Here is a 16,574-nt window from a genome sequence, read left to right on the forward strand (position 1 = left end):
GCTGGTTTCGAACTCCTGAGCTCAAACGAAAATACACATTTCTAAGTAACTCAATAGTTACAGAAATTAGAAATTTTAAAATGTGTGGAATGATGATAATACATTTCCAATATCAAAATGCCCAGGGTGCAACTAGAATGATAGTTAGAAGATAATGCAGTTTTAAAACACTTATAATAGAAAAATACCATAAAAATTAATGAGCTACATAAGAAATTAGAAAAAGAATCAAGGAAAGTGAGAAAACTGAAAGAAGGAAAACAATGATAATTGCAAAAATTAATGACAAAAAATAATGCTATACTAGAGACAATCACTAAAGCTCAAAGCTACTCCTTTGTAAAGATTAATAAAATTGGAATGCCTCTGGCGAAATTAAGACAAAGAAAAGACAGGATACAAATAATATTAGGGATGAAAAAGGTAACATAACTACCATAAAAGAATATAACAAAGAACATAACAAAAAAAGAAAAGCAAAACATGCTCTCTTTAGAAAGAAAAAAAATTATTTAAATTGATGAGTACACAGCTGTTACCTTACTTGGTCTCCAGTCTGAAATGCCCAATTTCCTCTGACAATGTCTATCTATGAGCCCCTTCAAGATTCACCTTTTCCAAGAAGCCTTTTCAAATGAACGCCTTCCTAGGCCAGCCTCTCCTTACTTTATACTCTGTAATTTATATCCTTTTTATTATTTGCCATAGTTAAATAATCTCAACACTCAGATATGCAACTAGGAAAAAAACAAACCCTCATTGTCAGAGGGCCCCAGAAGCCATAACCCCTCAAGGAACCACAGGCAAGGCCGAGTCCCCCACACAGAGGCCCCCGTGGCTGGCCGCACAGCTCCCCAACTAGTCCCGCATCCCTCGTAACAGTCACCTCTATGAAGGCTCAGTCCAGTACACAGCATGTGCTCAGTAAATGCCTATGGATGCTTGATTCGGACTTCATTAAAATTATATATGTACGTGCATATACAACCATAAATACGCAATTTTTTAAATGAAAAACAAATTTTTTTAAAGAAGCAAATAAGAGAATGTATTTATGTACCAAAATTCAACATGCCGGAAACTACAAAAGAATCGAGTTCTCATGAACTGACTTTACATTCTGTAAATGTCATAAATCAGAATTTGTTAATTTCTAGTAATAAAACATCCTTCCATCCAGTTCAGACATGGAGATCCATGTTAGATTTAAAAAAACAAGGCACATCATACACACACACGCACACTTATTTTCAAACTATGGATCATCCTTTTAGTTTTGTTAATTTTAGTCTCATTTTTCTCTCCAACATTTCCTTTAGATTCAAAGACTATACAGATTTCATGGCTACACAAATTATTTCACGGCCCTAAAGGAAGCAACAGAAATTTAACCCAGTTTGAGGACATACAACTATGAAAGTTGCCAGAACCAAAATGGAGTCGGTAATGTTAAGAAAACCCTGACAAACAGAGCCAGGGAAGGCCATGAAGACGGTTCTCACACATGTATGCCTAGCAACAAAAAAGACTACAAAAACCACAACCTTGCACACAAAGGCCATTGCTACCTTATACAAGAAATACTTCTGCAAGGACTTGTGCCCAGCAACTGCCTGTCCAACCTTGTAGCCAAGGATAATTATTTCAAAACAATTATGCAATCCTCCTCGTTTTTTCCTTTAAAAACCTTTGTCTTCCTTTACCTGTCTGAATGTGCACACAGTTTAAAATGGCATGTGTATTCCCACTGCAATGCTCTATTCCCCAATCACTCTTTTTCTTTTAGAGAAACTCTGTTTGTCATTTAGGTTGACACAATTTTCAAGGTCAAACTGATGAGTTCTGCGAAAAGAGGGGCAGTACCAATTTCAAGAACATCCCGCCAGCTGGGGCTCTGAGCGGCGCTTACCTTGCCGGCAGCAAACAAGTGACAGCCCTTGACGGCTTCGAAAATGTTGGGCGAGATGTCTGGCTGGGCAGGAAGGTGAGACTGTGCTAGGGACTGTTTCACTTTCTTTACGTCCACCAGACACAGCGCCCGCTCTTCTCCTGAAGGGGAAAAGGAACGGCCTCTCATCAGTGTGACACCATTAAGTGAAGACAACCGCGGTTCTTGTTCTAGTCACAAATAAAAGTCATGACAGGCCATGTGAATGGACTGAGCTTCCCACAAGTCCCTGTAAACACACTTTAGGTCCACATTTTAGACCTAAGATGAAAAAATTTGGCCTTTTAGTGAAGATTTGGGGAGTGGGGGGCAGGGAACAGGACTATACTGTCAAACATGGTCCCAGCAAAGTAGAGGAAGAATGCGTTAGGGAGCAGTGAGGGGACATCTATAAAACAACAGCCTTGGACTGTTCAAATACGTGCATGTCATGAGAGACCAAAGACAGGCTGAAGAACCGTTCCAGAATAAAGGGACATGATCAAATGCAATGCATGATCCTGGGTTGGATCATGTATCAGGGAAAAAAAAAAAAAATACTGTGGAGGACATTATAGGAGCCATAGGTAAAATCTGACTGTGAGGCAGTGTATCAGATAATTGTACTACAGCGAGGGTTAAATTTCCTGAATGCAAAAATTGTACCATATGAAACTATTCTGATACCGTAATAGCGGACATTTATCATTATACATTTGTCAAACCCCATAGAATACACAACACCAAGAGTGAACCCTAATGGAGACTGGAGACTCTTGGGTGACATGGTGTGTCGGTGTAGGTTCGTCAGTTGTAAGAACGCACCGCTCTGGTGGGGGATGCAGATGGCACGGGAAGGTGTGCGTGAGCGGGGATGGTGGGGATGCGGGAACTCTCTGTACCTTTCTCTCACATTTTGCTGTGAACCTAAAACTGCTCTAAAGAATAAAACAGAAAGGAAGGGAGGGAAAAGAGTTGCGAGATCAGAAAGCCCAGCTCCTGGGACTGTATTATTTTGGCAGCTGGATGCAGCCATGCCTGAAACAAGAACTGTGGATGTTTTGAACAGTGAATCAAATTATTACTTTTCCCTTAAAAAAATAGGATCACCAATGAAGAGAGAGGGAAAAAAATCGTGCCACGGTTATGTGACAGAATGCCCCTGTCCTTTGGCGGATATGCTGAAGCATCTGGCATCATGCCTGCAACTAACTCTCAAATGGTTTGGAAAAAGTGTGTGAGTGTGAGTGAGTGAGTGAGTGTGTGTGTGTGTGTGTGTGTAGACAGAGAAAAAAATGTGACACAATGTTAGCAAATGGCGAATCCAGATGAAGGTTCGCTGAGAGTCCAGACGTGAGAGGGACTGCGCAGTGACAGGCAAACTCTCAGAAGATCGTGGCCCGCGGTGGTTCTGACGCAATCAGGACAAAGGGTCTGAATTTAATGAGTCATCGAGGCTTAGCACTCTTCACTTGGCATCATACTGGGATGTTCTTTGGGGGTGTCAGACTGTGCTGAACTTGACACCAAAAAGGAACCAAATCTGCCAGGGAGGGTCCATTAGCTGAGGATCTCCTCTGGGGACAGAGAGGCAAAAGCTACTGCTGTTCCCACCTGCCATGCGGAGGGCCTGCCTTTGTGTTTCACAAGCATGAAATGTGGCTTAACAAATCCTTCCCTTAGAAAGTAAAGAAAAAGCACCGCGTTCTTGGGTTCACACCTGCTATCATGAGTAGCTTCTCCAGGTCCTTGATAATATAAATTTGGAAGACTGCTCCGATTCCTGGGACATGGGTCAGGGAGTTTTTCAAGACATTCAGTGCATAGAGCCCTTCCTCGGTGCCCACCAACACCACCTGCAAGGACAGAAGTCCAAAGGCAGGACATGAGCACAACCGTGTCACTGGAACAATCCTTTAGAGGAAGAGCAACGAAGGCCCCACAGCCCTTTCTTTCTTGACAGCATGTGGCTGTGACCAGACACCGCTGACCGTGCCCATGAAAACATTACCTGGTCGCTGAAGGGCAGCGTGCAGTTCATGTCTAGACGGTCATCACCTTCCAGTTTCAGCAGGGAGTTTCCAAGTAATTTCTTTGGAAATGAAACATGTGAAAGAAGAGAAAAAAACAAGACATAGTGAGGTTGAACCGTTCATGCACAAATCAGCCAGAGAGACAGAGAGAAGTTTAAAAGCAAGTTAAACCTGAAAATGCTCAGAAACACAATCTGCTCTTAGCTTGCCCCGTATTTTGATCTGTGCTTGCAACAGCAAGACGTGAGAGTTACTAGTATCTCCGGGGTGGTTGTTAATTAGCATCTGAGTTATAACTTGGCTTGGATGCAGAAATAAATGCATGGAATAGACAAAGACAGAGCTATTTTGTGCTACGAAATGTGCTGAATCTAAGGAGACTTCCCCTGCAAAGGGTTAATAAGCCACACGAAAGGCTCCTTCCCTCCCCAGCCTGCAGCAAAAGTGCAAACACAGTGTCAGCAGCGAGCCAACAAGCCTGGATCTCTTTACCTGAACCCACGCAGGCAGAAGCTCGTAGGAAATACAGTCACCGGCCTATTGTACACACATTAACGAGGATTTCAGTAAAAGGCTTATGCATGTGACAATGAAACAGGTCATCAAAACAGGACTACCCAGCAGGCAAAGCTCTTTTCAGGAGGCTCATGGTTAAGAATCTTCCGCTTGCTAACACATAAAGTGTTTATTGGAAGCGAAGAGTCTGAAAAGGGCTATTTGGTTTTCAGTGGAGCAAACACCCATGAGCGATGAGCACTGTTTGTATCCTGGAACATTCTAGGTGGGGTGATGCCAATCAAGGCACACCTACGTTTCTAACATCTTAAGGATGAGTAGGATTTCAGACCTGCCTATAGAAGAGCAAACATTGCAGAGGCAATTGAGACTGTTACGAAAAGCCTCCTGAAGGAGATGTGGCTGCCGGCCTACCGTGCTGCTTCACGGCCCAAGTGCTTCTAATGCAAACCTTCAAACCAAATAAACACAGTAAATAGGAAAGAGGATTGCCTTTTAAGTACATCTCCTGCTGGGTCGCCACAACCAAGATCAACGACGCCCCAAGAGTTGGCGACTGACGCCGATTCTCCCATTCTAAATGGCTGCAGAGAGAAGGCTCACGATGCCACCCAAGCTACCTCGGTGCCTGCACCTTCGTCGCCACCAGACTCCTGCTCATGCCCCACTCTGGAGCCAGCAGCCCAAGGGAAATCGAGATGGCCCACAGGATCCCCAGTGTCAAGACCAGCCACCAAGTCAGCCCACTTCACAGAGACAAGCTGCGGTGCCTGTCGTCATACTCACAGCATCGGCTTCTGCTTTTTCCCTAGAAACTCTCCCACCTGCGACAACGGATTCTAAGGCGGTGACCCAGCGCTGTTTGTCGGGGAAGCTGGGAGCTAGCAAGTAGAGGGTTCTCCCGGGCCAGCAGGTGGTGTGCGGGTGAGATTCCATCTTCAGTATGTATGGGACATCTAGGAGATTTCACAGAGAGCACAGGATTGGGTGTGGACTTCCCCCATTCCCGCTGGGAGGGACGGCCCTGAGGTATCAGAGATCCCACCAAACTGTGTGAGTCCCAGGAACCGATAAGATGGAGGAGCTGAGGATGGTGGGCCTCCTTTGCAGAGCCGATCTTCCACGTCCCCCTCCTGCCCCTTCCGGACTACCGAGCCCAGCCCACCTCCAGGGTGGGGCCCCTCCGGCTCCTCCTCACCTGCTTTGGCTGTATTTGCGAGTTCAGAAGCACCAACGGCACCATGAATAGATACATCCCCGTCGGGAAGGCACAGCTCAAATTCTTCCACCGGCCTCTGTCCAGCTTGGTGCCAAGAGGAAGGGCGGAAAGAAAAACAAAAGAACAGGAACAAGAACAAGGGGAGAAGAGAGACAGAGAGAGGGACAGAGAGACAGGGTACGCGTGTAAAGAGAGGCGCACGAGAACAAAGGAGGGAAAGAGGTGTGCAGAGAAGGCGGAGAGGGAAGATAAAAAAAAAATAAAGTGTGTCAGATGAGTAGCACAGTGAAATTTCTGATGACGATGCGGATTTATGGGTTAGTTGACTGAGGCGGAAGTTCTCTGAAGGTGTATTAGCAGGTGGAATCTTCAGGGCAGCGCCCTGCGGGTTCTTCAGGGGGGAGACCTATAGATGTGAGTATCGCACCAATAACCTTTAGAGAAGTCATTTGGTTTTTAGTTTTCAAAAATGGAAAAGCGTAGAAAGCTTGCAAGGCAATCCAAAAAACAAAGCCTTCACGCCAACACTGGGAGACCTGGGGTAACCACGTGCAATGACATTCCCCCTGAATTATTAATTTACCTTCTCTGGCTTCATTGTCATAAATGAGGACTTTCGATCCCTCCAGGACAATGTACTTCCTGTCCCAGCCTTGCTGTCCTCGTTTGTTATTCCTGGGAAAAGAACAACGGAAATGAAATATGTTTAAACTCAGAAGAATAAGGCTGGAGGAAGGGGTGGGGGGGTGGCGGGGTAGGGGCGGTTCCTAGAAAAGACATTTTCCCTAGGAAGGATCAGGGATGGAAGTGGCTGGGGGCCTTCCATGCCAGCACCTGTCCCAGCCCAAGCTGCTCTGCAACAGTACCTGGGCACCTTCATCCACCCTTCCAGGTGCAAGCTGCTGCTGGGCTCCTTGGACTGGAGTCCTGGGGAGTTCATTTTGTCACGGCAGAAGGCCTCGGTGAAGTGTGTGGCATATTCAGCAGGCAGGCCACAGGTGGCTGGCAAGCATGTGGAGCACTTGGGATGACACATCACCTGACACTCTAGGAGACAGCAGTGGGAAACCTGAAGACACGCTCGGCTGACCCTGGACCCTTCCCTTCCCCCTCCAGCCAACCCCAGGGCCTCTCCAGCCCCAGCCACGTCCTGTGAGTGTGGCCCTGGCATGCAGGTCACCCCCTAAGCTTTCCCAGGTGCCAGGCCCCTACAGAGAGAGGAAACGACAAAGCCACGCACTCCCAGCCTAGTTTTCCTGGCTTCGACCCAATGCCCACAAACAGATGCGTAAAGTACGTGGTTGCACGTTTCAGTTGGAGCCAGCACCAAGTTAGGGAGGGACCAGCCTGACGAAAAGGGGCTGCAAATTAGCAAAGCCCAAGGCATGTTGTGCAGCAGGTTGGAGTGATGAGCTAAAGACATATATAAACTCACTGCTTTAACAGGGGAAAAATAATGTCCTCCCACTGAAAGAAAAAGCTTGGAAATGAATGCACTGGATAACAAAGAGTTAAAAAAAAAATCACCTCCACCTGATGGATTTATTTTTTAGATGGAAACACCCAAGTGCCCACTGCAGATGCTCAACCGCTGCTCTTACCGAGGCATTTGGACGCCTGCCGCCCAAAGTGCACAGTATCCAGACAAACAGCACACTTTGTGGCTCTCATGTTCAGTCCTACGTTGAATCGGTGAGGAATATTGTGGTGCATGCGCTCCTTCAGACGCCGACTAAATTCTGGTGGAAAATGTTTTAAAAATCATTAGAGTGCTGCAAACAGTATCATCAAAAAAGTGAAAAGATGACCCACAGGATGTGCAAAAATATTTGCAAATCTTACGTCTGATGGGGGATGCGTACCTGGAATATATTAAAGAACTCTTACAGCCCAATAATTTTTTTAAAAACCCAATTTAAAAATAGGCCAAGGATTTAAATAGACAGACATGTCCCCAAAGAGGAGAAATAAATGGTCAACAAGCACATGAAAAGATGCTCAACATCCTTAGTCATTAGGGAAATGCAGGCCAAAACCACAATGAGATACCACTTCCCACCCACTGGGATGTCTACAATCTTAAAAATGGAAAATAAGTGTCGGTGAGGATGAGGAGAAATTGGAACCCTCAGACGTTGCTGGAGAGAACGTAAAATGGTGCCACCACTCCAAAACCCAGTCTGGCGGTTCCTCAAAAGTTGAAACAGAATTCCCATATGATCCAGCAATTCCACCCCTAGGTATATACCCAAGAGGATGGAGAACATATGCACCCACAAAAATTTGTACATAAATGTTCACACCAGCATAACTTATGATGGCCCAACAGTGGAAACAACCCAACTGTCCATCAATGGACAAATGGATGAACAAGATGTGCTGTCCATCCGACGGAACATTAGTCAGCCCTGGAAAGAAATGAAGCACTGAAACATGCTACAACATGGGTGAACCTGAAGACATTATGCTCCATCAAAGCCAGACACACAAGGCCACATATGGAATATTAATTTATATGAAATGTCCAGAAGAGCAAATTCACAGAGACAGCAGATCAGTGATTGCCAAGGGGAACATTAGTGGAGGGGGAGTTGGAAATGACTGATAATGGGTGCAGAGTATTTTTTTTTTTGGTGTGGGTGCCAAAAATGTTCACAAATTAGAATGTGGTGATGGTCACACAACCCTGTCAACTTACTGAAAAACACTGAATTATACATTTTCAATGGGTGAATTGTATGGTATATGAATTATATCTCAATAAAGCTGTTAAGAAAAAACCATTAGAGCAGGTGAGTTACAGATTGTGAAACTATTTTAACACTAACAGATGCATCTAGATTTATATGAATCAACTTAAAATCTCCATTCTCTGGTTGTTAGGAATTAGGTTTAAGATTGACCACGATGCCATAGATGTTTCTGGGCATAAAGAAACATTAGCTTTTAACTCAATTGTTTGTAAATGTTTTTAGTCACGAAAGCTTTGTTTTCCAGATGAAATCGTATGTTTAGAGCTTTTCAGAATCCAATTTAAAAATCACTATTATGAATTACAGAATTTCTAATTATTAAATATATGAACTGACCAAAGAATTCTCCTTTTTTGTCCAGTTTTCTCATGAATAAACTCCTTTTGTTCAAAATCCAACTTTTTAGTCTCAAAGAACTGATTCTTACGTTTATATTCTAGTTTGTTAAAGTTAACAAGATTGAGGCCGGGCACAGTGGCTCATGCCTATAATCCTAGCACTTTGGGAGGCTGAGGCGGGAGGATTGTTTGAGCCCAGGAGTCTGAGGTTGCAGTGAGCTATGATGATGCCACTGTACTCTAGTATGGGTGACAGAGTGAGACCCTGTCTCCACAAAAAAAAAAAAAATTAACAAGATTGATATTTCCATTTAATAGGTTCCTTCTCGACAGTGACCTAACTAATTGGAGGCAATTTTATAGTTATCTCCCCTTATGCTTGGAGATGTATTCCAAGGCCTGCAGTGGATGCCTGGAACCACAGATAATACCAAACCCTATATATACTGGGTTTTTGTCTATCTGATAACTAAGATGGCTGCTAAATATCTAATAGACAGGTAGTGTCTACAGTGTGAAGATGCTGGACAAAGACATGAGTCATGTCCCAGGCAGGACAGAGCAGGACAGTGAGAGATTTCATCACTGGAATTTATTTCTGGAATTTTCCACTTAATATTTTTGGACCATGAATGACCGTGAGTAACTGAAATCACAGATAAGAGGTGAAAGAAAGAAAAGCTCAGGATCCAAGTTTCTGAATCCCACTCTGGTAGGTTCTCCTAATGTCATCCTCCTTCCTTTCTCAGAAGGATGGAAGGAATAAATACACAAATGCACTTTGAAACTATTAAGGTGCAACATACATGGAGGAGGTACTGGAAGTATTGACACCATTCAGGGAACTCGTCAAGGGACCCTGTAGCCAGAAACAATTCCTTCCTCCATGCTGCCATCACCATTTTGATGACTTTCAGAGTAACGCCCTTTGATTCAAGGTATTACATAAACATAGGAAGGAGATGACATTGTGGTTAAAGAAAAACAGCAGCAACAACAAAACACAAGCAGGTGTGATTGTGCTACCATGATGCTAAACCACAGATCTGCTCTATTCTCTCTAACACTCTCCAAACCACCTTCCTTGGCTTTTTTTTTTTTTTTTAAGTCCTTTTCATCTCTGGGTGAACAGAGTACTTTTGAGACCACAAAGAAAACTCCTTACACTGTTGGTAGAAACATAAATTGACACAAACTACCGACACTCAATGTGCACATGATTCTTTAACCCGACGATTCATTTCCCAAGAATTTAATCAGCCACAACACCCACAGATGTGCAGGATGTTCTTTGCAGGGTATTTATGGTAACAGAGGATTGGAAACAACCTAAATGCCCATCGATCGGGGTCTGGTTTAAAAGGTGAATGTTTGCCCACACCACGGAATACTAGCCAGTCCTTTGAAAGAATGAGGTAGATCTGTATGTACTAACATGAAACCTCTAAGATAACCCTTTAACAAAAAGATGTCTTGCAGTCTTTACTGTAGTTTATATGATGTTTATAAAAGAAAAAAAAGGGCTGAGAAAAATGTGCTTATTGTCTCATATTCTTTAAATAGAATCACATAACGTAAGATACTTGATAATAAAGACGTGGTTATGTGCATGAACTATCACTGAAGACTACGGCGGCTGAAAGAAATGGTTGATTCTGGGTAAAGGATCTAGGGATGGGAGGAGGAAGCCTTATTTCTGCCTCTTTATCCCCTAGTATTACTTGTAATTTTTACCATATACCTGCATTTCTTAGTCAATAAAAAAAATTAAAATTAAAAAAATTAAAAATTAAAAAAAAAAAAATCCCATGCAACTCCAACAGCCCCTTGAGAACATACCCTCTGGAGTTGAAGACTCCTTTCTGCGGCTAGACGGCGGGGCCAGCAGGCTCATGGCACTAGGCTGGTGCTCAGGGGACCGCACGATGGCAGACATGGCGATCTGCTGCCTCGCGGTGGCTGGCGTGGATGGGTGCGGGTGGTCTGTGGCTTTTCGGTGGGCAGCTGCAGAGAGACCAGCACGTGCCTTTTGGTTAACTGGGTCACCAAGAGGACCAAACCAAACACACTGCCCCTGGGCTGCCTTTCAATGACCCGAGACCCGAAGGGACATGTGTCACGCCAACTTGGCAACACCAAGGAGGCTATACATATTTCAGACTTGGGATGTCTGGAATGAAACCATAAGGATGGGCCATCAACAAAGATGCTGGACCGATCTCACTGAGATCAGTCCTCTGTCTTCTCCAGAGCCTTGAGCACTTTGCAGAGAGAGCCCCTACCTTCCTCCCGGGCGGACCGGAGCTCAATGCGGGTCTTCTGAAGGGCTTCCTCTAGCTCTGCACAGCGAGCTTTCTCCTTCTCCAGGGCCAGCTTCAACTCATTGTATTGCAGAGGAACCTGTGTGGGCAAAGCAGGGTCCTCTTTCCGTCGACTAAATAAACCCTAGCAATGGAAACAGAGATATCTCCTAACTCCTGGAAACTGGCACTTCACACTAGCTGAAGGAAATCTGACTCGGGAGGAGCAAAGCACGGAAGCCAGGCGCATACTCACTGTAAGTGTATTTAGTAAAAATGGCATGTGAAGGGGGAAGGGGTGGGCTGAGCCTCAGCCCCTTCCAGCCGGCTGAAAAAAATAGGGGTGCGGAAGTTTTCACCAAGAGGATTAAAGATGCTCGAATTGCCACCACCTCTTCCTTTAGCATTCCCAAGACAGGAGAGTCATTTCCTGAGAGTCCTTCCCACTCAAAAAATGGAACCAGGAGAGTATGGAGTATGGAGTCAGGAGAGATGGTTCAGAGGTCACTCTTGCCTTGGAATTTGTCTCATGATGCTTAGTTGCAAGACACAGAGATGAGTGTTTTTAAAAAGGAAGCAGAATTTTAAAATGAATGCTAAAATGATATCAAAACAAGGGGCTTACTAAAAAAAAAATGCAAATGGAAACATGTATTGTACATGGGAGGGGAAAACAAAGGAAAACACAGAATAATGCAATGGAAAAAAAATTCTAAAAAAAGAAAAAAAAAAAAGGAAACACCCTAACTATATCAAGTGACATAACCAGATAACAGTACACTGCTAAAATAAAAAAGATTAAATATCATAAGCATAACGTTTGCAGTCAGAGTATGCAAGAACATCCTTCCCGTGCAGCCACTGTTTAGGAGGAGGCAGCCTCTGAGCCTCCCCTTCCAGTGAAGACAGCACTGGGAATATTGAGACCAGCTGTCAACTCCAGTCCTCCACGCCTTTCCCCTAGGTATTCTAAGTCATCAAGGCCTGTCCTGTAAAATCACTGCCACTGCCACTATGGTGTGCGATCGCCTTTGGAAGGAAACTGCAAGCTCCTCAGAGAGCTTTCTGGAACTGAGAACACTTGGCCCAAGCTAGTATGAGGGCTTCCATGCTTTGGGAAAGCACGTATGAGGCTTACGAAAAGCAGTCTTTCCACGTGCACCTACAGATAACCCTGCCCATGGTTTGTCATTTCTCTCTTACAATTTAAAAGGATGGGGCAGTACTTGGTGGAGGGGAGGGCTATGCAGTCAGGCACTTCAGGCAGGTCATGCCAACTCCCTGGGCTCCAGTCTCTTCCTGAGCCAATCGAAAGGACTAGACCAGATCATTTCTGAAGTCCTTTCTGGAGCGTGATACGAGTGAATTTATGTGAATCAACTCCTCTAGCGTCTCATACAAACAACCTGCTAATCCCTCTGAAACCCATTCACGTCACCTGCTAAATCTCTCTAAGGTCCTGTATATGTGACTTGTTAATCCCTCTAGAGTCCCAAGCATGTGACCTGCTAATCCTTGCAGAGTCCCGTACACATGACCTTCGAACCCATTTGTAGTTCTGTACACACGACTTACGTATAAACCTTCCTCTCTGCACACCACCTTCCCCGCAACCCGCCCCAGCTGCTACGTGGGCAGGGGGAAATCATTTTCTTAACAGAGAAAGACGCTACGGTTTTAATGGCCATGAACACCAAGGGGTTTGTTAGACTTGATCAATAATATCCTCTGATAAAGGCTATTCTGATAATCTCAAAACCTATTTTTTGACCCAAAATAAAACCAAAAAAAGGTGCGTTTTTGTTTTCTCCAGTGTTCCTATGATTGCGTATCACAGTGGTGTCCACCGAACCGTGAATGATGGAGTGAAACTGACAACTCCCACTTTTCAGACACTTTGACTCACCTTTTTCTTTTTAGCAGGTTGGTCCATTTTGGCTTGCAGGAAATCAATGAGTTTGGTTTGTTGAGAAATGGTGCCTTCCATTTTCACCTTTTCGTGAGAATAGAGAACCTAAAATTCAAGGAAACAAAAATAACTTCAGACCCAGGCAGAAGTATACTTTTGAATGTGGTCCTTTGAGAAAATAAAACATAAGGTTAGGATGCTAGCACATGAAAATTTAACACAAACAGCGCTGACTCCGTATTTCTTTAGTCCCAATTTTATCGCAAAGGGGGAAAAAAAGATGGATTAATAGATGGATAGATATGTGGAAAAGTAAAAAATAGCACATGGTTAATTGTAGAATCCAGGTGGTGGTCACTATAGAAACCTGCCAATTTCTCCGAATGTTTAAAAATGTTCATAATAAACTATTGGGGAAAATACACGCAGCATACAACAACATAAAGACACTGACCATCTCACCGGATGGCTTGCTGCCATCGTGCTTTGCCTCTGCAGACAATTTTTAAGCAGATTCCCTTTGCCAGTCCTCACCTGAATGTTTTCTAGCTGATACTCCAGATCGCTTCTTTCTGTCTTCAGCAGATCGGCTCGGTCTAGAGCTTCCTGCAGCCCTTGTGTCAGACGGAAAATGTGATTCTTCTGCAAGTCCATCTGCTGCTGTAATTTGGCTTGCTGGCGGAGAGAGGGGCCAGAGAAAGGCTTGATACTGCACTCAATACAATTCGATCCCCCGCTGTTCCTATTCTTAAACTAATTTCAGGCATGGCACCAAAAATTTAGCTTTTGAAATCATCTTGATCCAGAATTATCCACTGTCATCTATTCCAAAACAGTCACAAGTACTGAAACCTCTGATGGCCAACAAGTCACAGGATCCCCACCATAATAGAAGTCCAGGCTGCAGGGTCTGCCTCCCAATCAGAGTTCCAATTGAGGATATTTCTGTACTTGAGCGCGTGAGCCATTTGAGTTGACATCTAAGGCAGTCTGACTCAGTGTCATGGCAACTAAGTTCCAATTTGTCCTCATTTTTTGTTTTCAAGATCTCGACTGTTGTTACGAGAAATCACTCTGTGCAGGCTGAGTGGCGTACACAAAGAGAAATCATCTCACCCCTAACTTAATAACCGCCCCACCAAGGTGAAGGACTCCAACAAGTACGTGAATAGCCACAATCATAGGCGATGATTTCCACATTGTTGGGCAGGGGGCGGGAAGAAGATCCCAGATACAGTACGAGTGTTGGTAAAACCCAGAAAAGAAATTCAATTCAGTATATTGGAAACAGTTTTGTGCTGCAAATTGCTCTCCAATTCTTACAATGGATGCCAACCAGAAAATAGGACAGGCTATAAAGATGCTGGTTTTGCGTCTTTCTTTTGTAAAATCCGTCCATTTCTAAAAAGCAGGAGAGAGCACCATCCTGATGCGATGCTGATGCGTTGCTGGCTAATTTCATCCAACCCCCAGGGTACAGTCTAACCACACTCTCTGTGGCCCAAATCATCTTCTCCCTGCTAGCCTAGACCCTCTGCAGACTTAGGGACAGAAAGCTACAGAAGAGCAACAAACATCAGCACAGGAGTTTCCAAACCATCAGTGGCAGCCCCAAAGCCTTCCACCCCAGCAGGCCGAAAGCCACCGATAACCTCACAATTCCCCGGTCCTCTCTGCCTCACTTTGCTTCTCGCCATTTCTGTTTTTCTTTCCATTTCTACTCCTCACCTGCCCTTCCTCCTAAGAGGTAGCTGATTCCCCAAGGCATCGTGTTGTAGTAGAAAAAGATGTGGACGTTGGAATCTTATAGACCCTGGTTTAAATCCTGACTTTAACACTCATCAGTGATGGGACCACAGGCAGCTCATGGTGCCTCCTGGATCCTCAGTTTCTTCATCTGACAGTGGGTAGAATACCTTGCCTTGCTGAATGACATAGTGAACACAGTGCCCAGCATACAGTAGGTGCTTAATGAATGTTAGTCCTCTCCTTTGTCCTTCTTTCTTTCCTCCATCCAGTGCAGGTGTACCCCTCACTCTCCCATCTGCCTTTCCCTACCAGTCCTGCCGTAAAGCAAGAGACACTAAAGGTCACTTGGCCATGTGCATAACCTGGAATTTCTGAATCAAACCACGGAGCCCCCAAAAATACAGGGGAAAAAAAGAGAGAAAACAGCTAAGATGCCCTCCCCCGCAGCACAAGTGATTTCTTCTGCAAATTGTCCTGTTTAGTTCCTTCCCACTATTTTAGGACAACATTAATTACTAGGCAGAATCCAGAGAAACAAGTTCTGGGGACAAGAATCTGTTTGGTGAGAGCCAGGCCCAAAATATTTTTCTAGAATAAACGCATCAACTGTCCATTAGCTTTCCAAGAAATAGGCTGGTTACAGACTGCAATAAAAAACAAGAGTGACATCTGCACTCCAGGAAATGTTTTTCAAAACCATTTACCTGCTTCCCAGAGAGAAGCAAGAGGAGGCACAGCCCCAGGTCAGTGTCGGAGTGAAGGGAGGGCCTTAGCTGTGAGCTTAGACCTACCCAACCATCTTGTGAGGGTGACAGGAAACTGGGCGGAAGAATGAAGGAGCTGGATGACAGAACCAGAGCCTGAAACCCCAGTGGGATGGAAGGATGGATCAAAACCAACAAGAAGAAGTTCAATAGAGTGGTATTTTTTGAACTTCAAATGAATAAGTACAGAACATAAAGATGTGGAAGGGTAGGTGGTGATTCAACAGGTCAATTGTGTCAATGGAGGGACAAAGCTGCCCAAAGAGCCCAGGTAATTGGCAGAGGTTTACAGAGGCCAGTATGGAGTGGAAACATCCCAATGTATTCAGTGCTATTCAGACCACATGGGCTTCTAGAAACTCTCTTTGGGAAGATAAATCTCCCAGAAAAGAACATCCAAAGCATGGAGGGATTTCACCTAAGAAAGAGAAAGCAATTTGGAGTGGGAGAGCCACTTGGATATCTAATCGACTGTCATGAAAGTAAGAAATATAGTTATCTCATAGGACTGTTGCAAGGAAAGTTAAGACTCAATTCATACAAAGTACTCAGAAAGGCACCTGGCACGTAGTAAGTGCTAATTAAACATTAGTTTTTAAAATTATTAATCAAGTAATTTGACTATCAATCAATATTAACCTCTGACTTTGGTTGGAGATATCAGATTACTCTCTAATTTCGATCTTAACAGAACCAACGGGTGAAAGTTGTAGGTTTTAGTTCAAAATAAGAAAGAACTTTCTAACAATGAGAGTTGGTGAAAAATGGGTTGGGATATCCAAAGTCTACATACTGTAAGTATTTAGAGAGAGGTTCAACGGGCCCCACCTGTGACATGTGCTAGGGAAAGGATTCTCCATCTTGGACAAGAGATGAATATGACCAGAATTAGCAAATGAACTTTCATCTCTGGTGTTACTTCCAATGGACTGATAATGGCTGCAAAGTGCCAGGTCAAGAAAGCTTCCGAGGCCATTTTGGGCCCAAGAGGAAAGATCTGGAAGAAAGATCCATTAGTAAAGTTTGTCAAGGGCGGGGAGAAAAGGAATAGTGCCAGGAACCTGGA

The 16,574-nt window shown here is 44.2% G+C and overlaps 1 protein-coding gene across 1 annotated transcript in view; it reads right to left on the minus strand.

The window, feature by feature from the left end:
- Nucleotides 1-16,574, minus strand: part of CIT (citron rho-interacting serine/threonine kinase) — a 201,664-nt gene that overhangs the window by 16,579 nt on the left and 168,511 nt on the right. The window contains exons 28-39 of the mRNA XM_012650158.1: nucleotides 13,530-13,670; nucleotides 12,993-13,100; nucleotides 11,069-11,231; nucleotides 10,626-10,790; nucleotides 7,297-7,434; nucleotides 6,562-6,742; nucleotides 6,279-6,370; nucleotides 5,675-5,779; nucleotides 5,263-5,432; nucleotides 3,939-4,019; nucleotides 3,648-3,783; nucleotides 1,910-2,049 (exon numbers count right to left, since the gene is read on the minus strand). Of these exons, the coding sequence (XP_012505612.1) occupies nucleotides 1,910-2,049; nucleotides 3,648-3,783; nucleotides 3,939-4,019; nucleotides 5,263-5,432; nucleotides 5,675-5,779; nucleotides 6,279-6,370; nucleotides 6,562-6,742; nucleotides 7,297-7,434; nucleotides 10,626-10,790; nucleotides 11,069-11,231; nucleotides 12,993-13,100; nucleotides 13,530-13,670 (1,620 nt within the window). The remainder of the gene's footprint in view (nucleotides 1-1,909; nucleotides 2,050-3,647; nucleotides 3,784-3,938; nucleotides 4,020-5,262; nucleotides 5,433-5,674; nucleotides 5,780-6,278; nucleotides 6,371-6,561; nucleotides 6,743-7,296; nucleotides 7,435-10,625; nucleotides 10,791-11,068; nucleotides 11,232-12,992; nucleotides 13,101-13,529; nucleotides 13,671-16,574) is intronic.

This window comes from Propithecus coquereli, unplaced genomic scaffold (assembly GCF_000956105.1).
Source record: "Propithecus coquereli isolate 6110/MARCELLA unplaced genomic scaffold, Pcoq_1.0 Scaffold314, whole genome shotgun sequence".
In the NCBI taxonomy this organism is placed as follows: domain Eukaryota; kingdom Metazoa; phylum Chordata; class Mammalia; order Primates; family Indriidae; genus Propithecus; species Propithecus coquereli.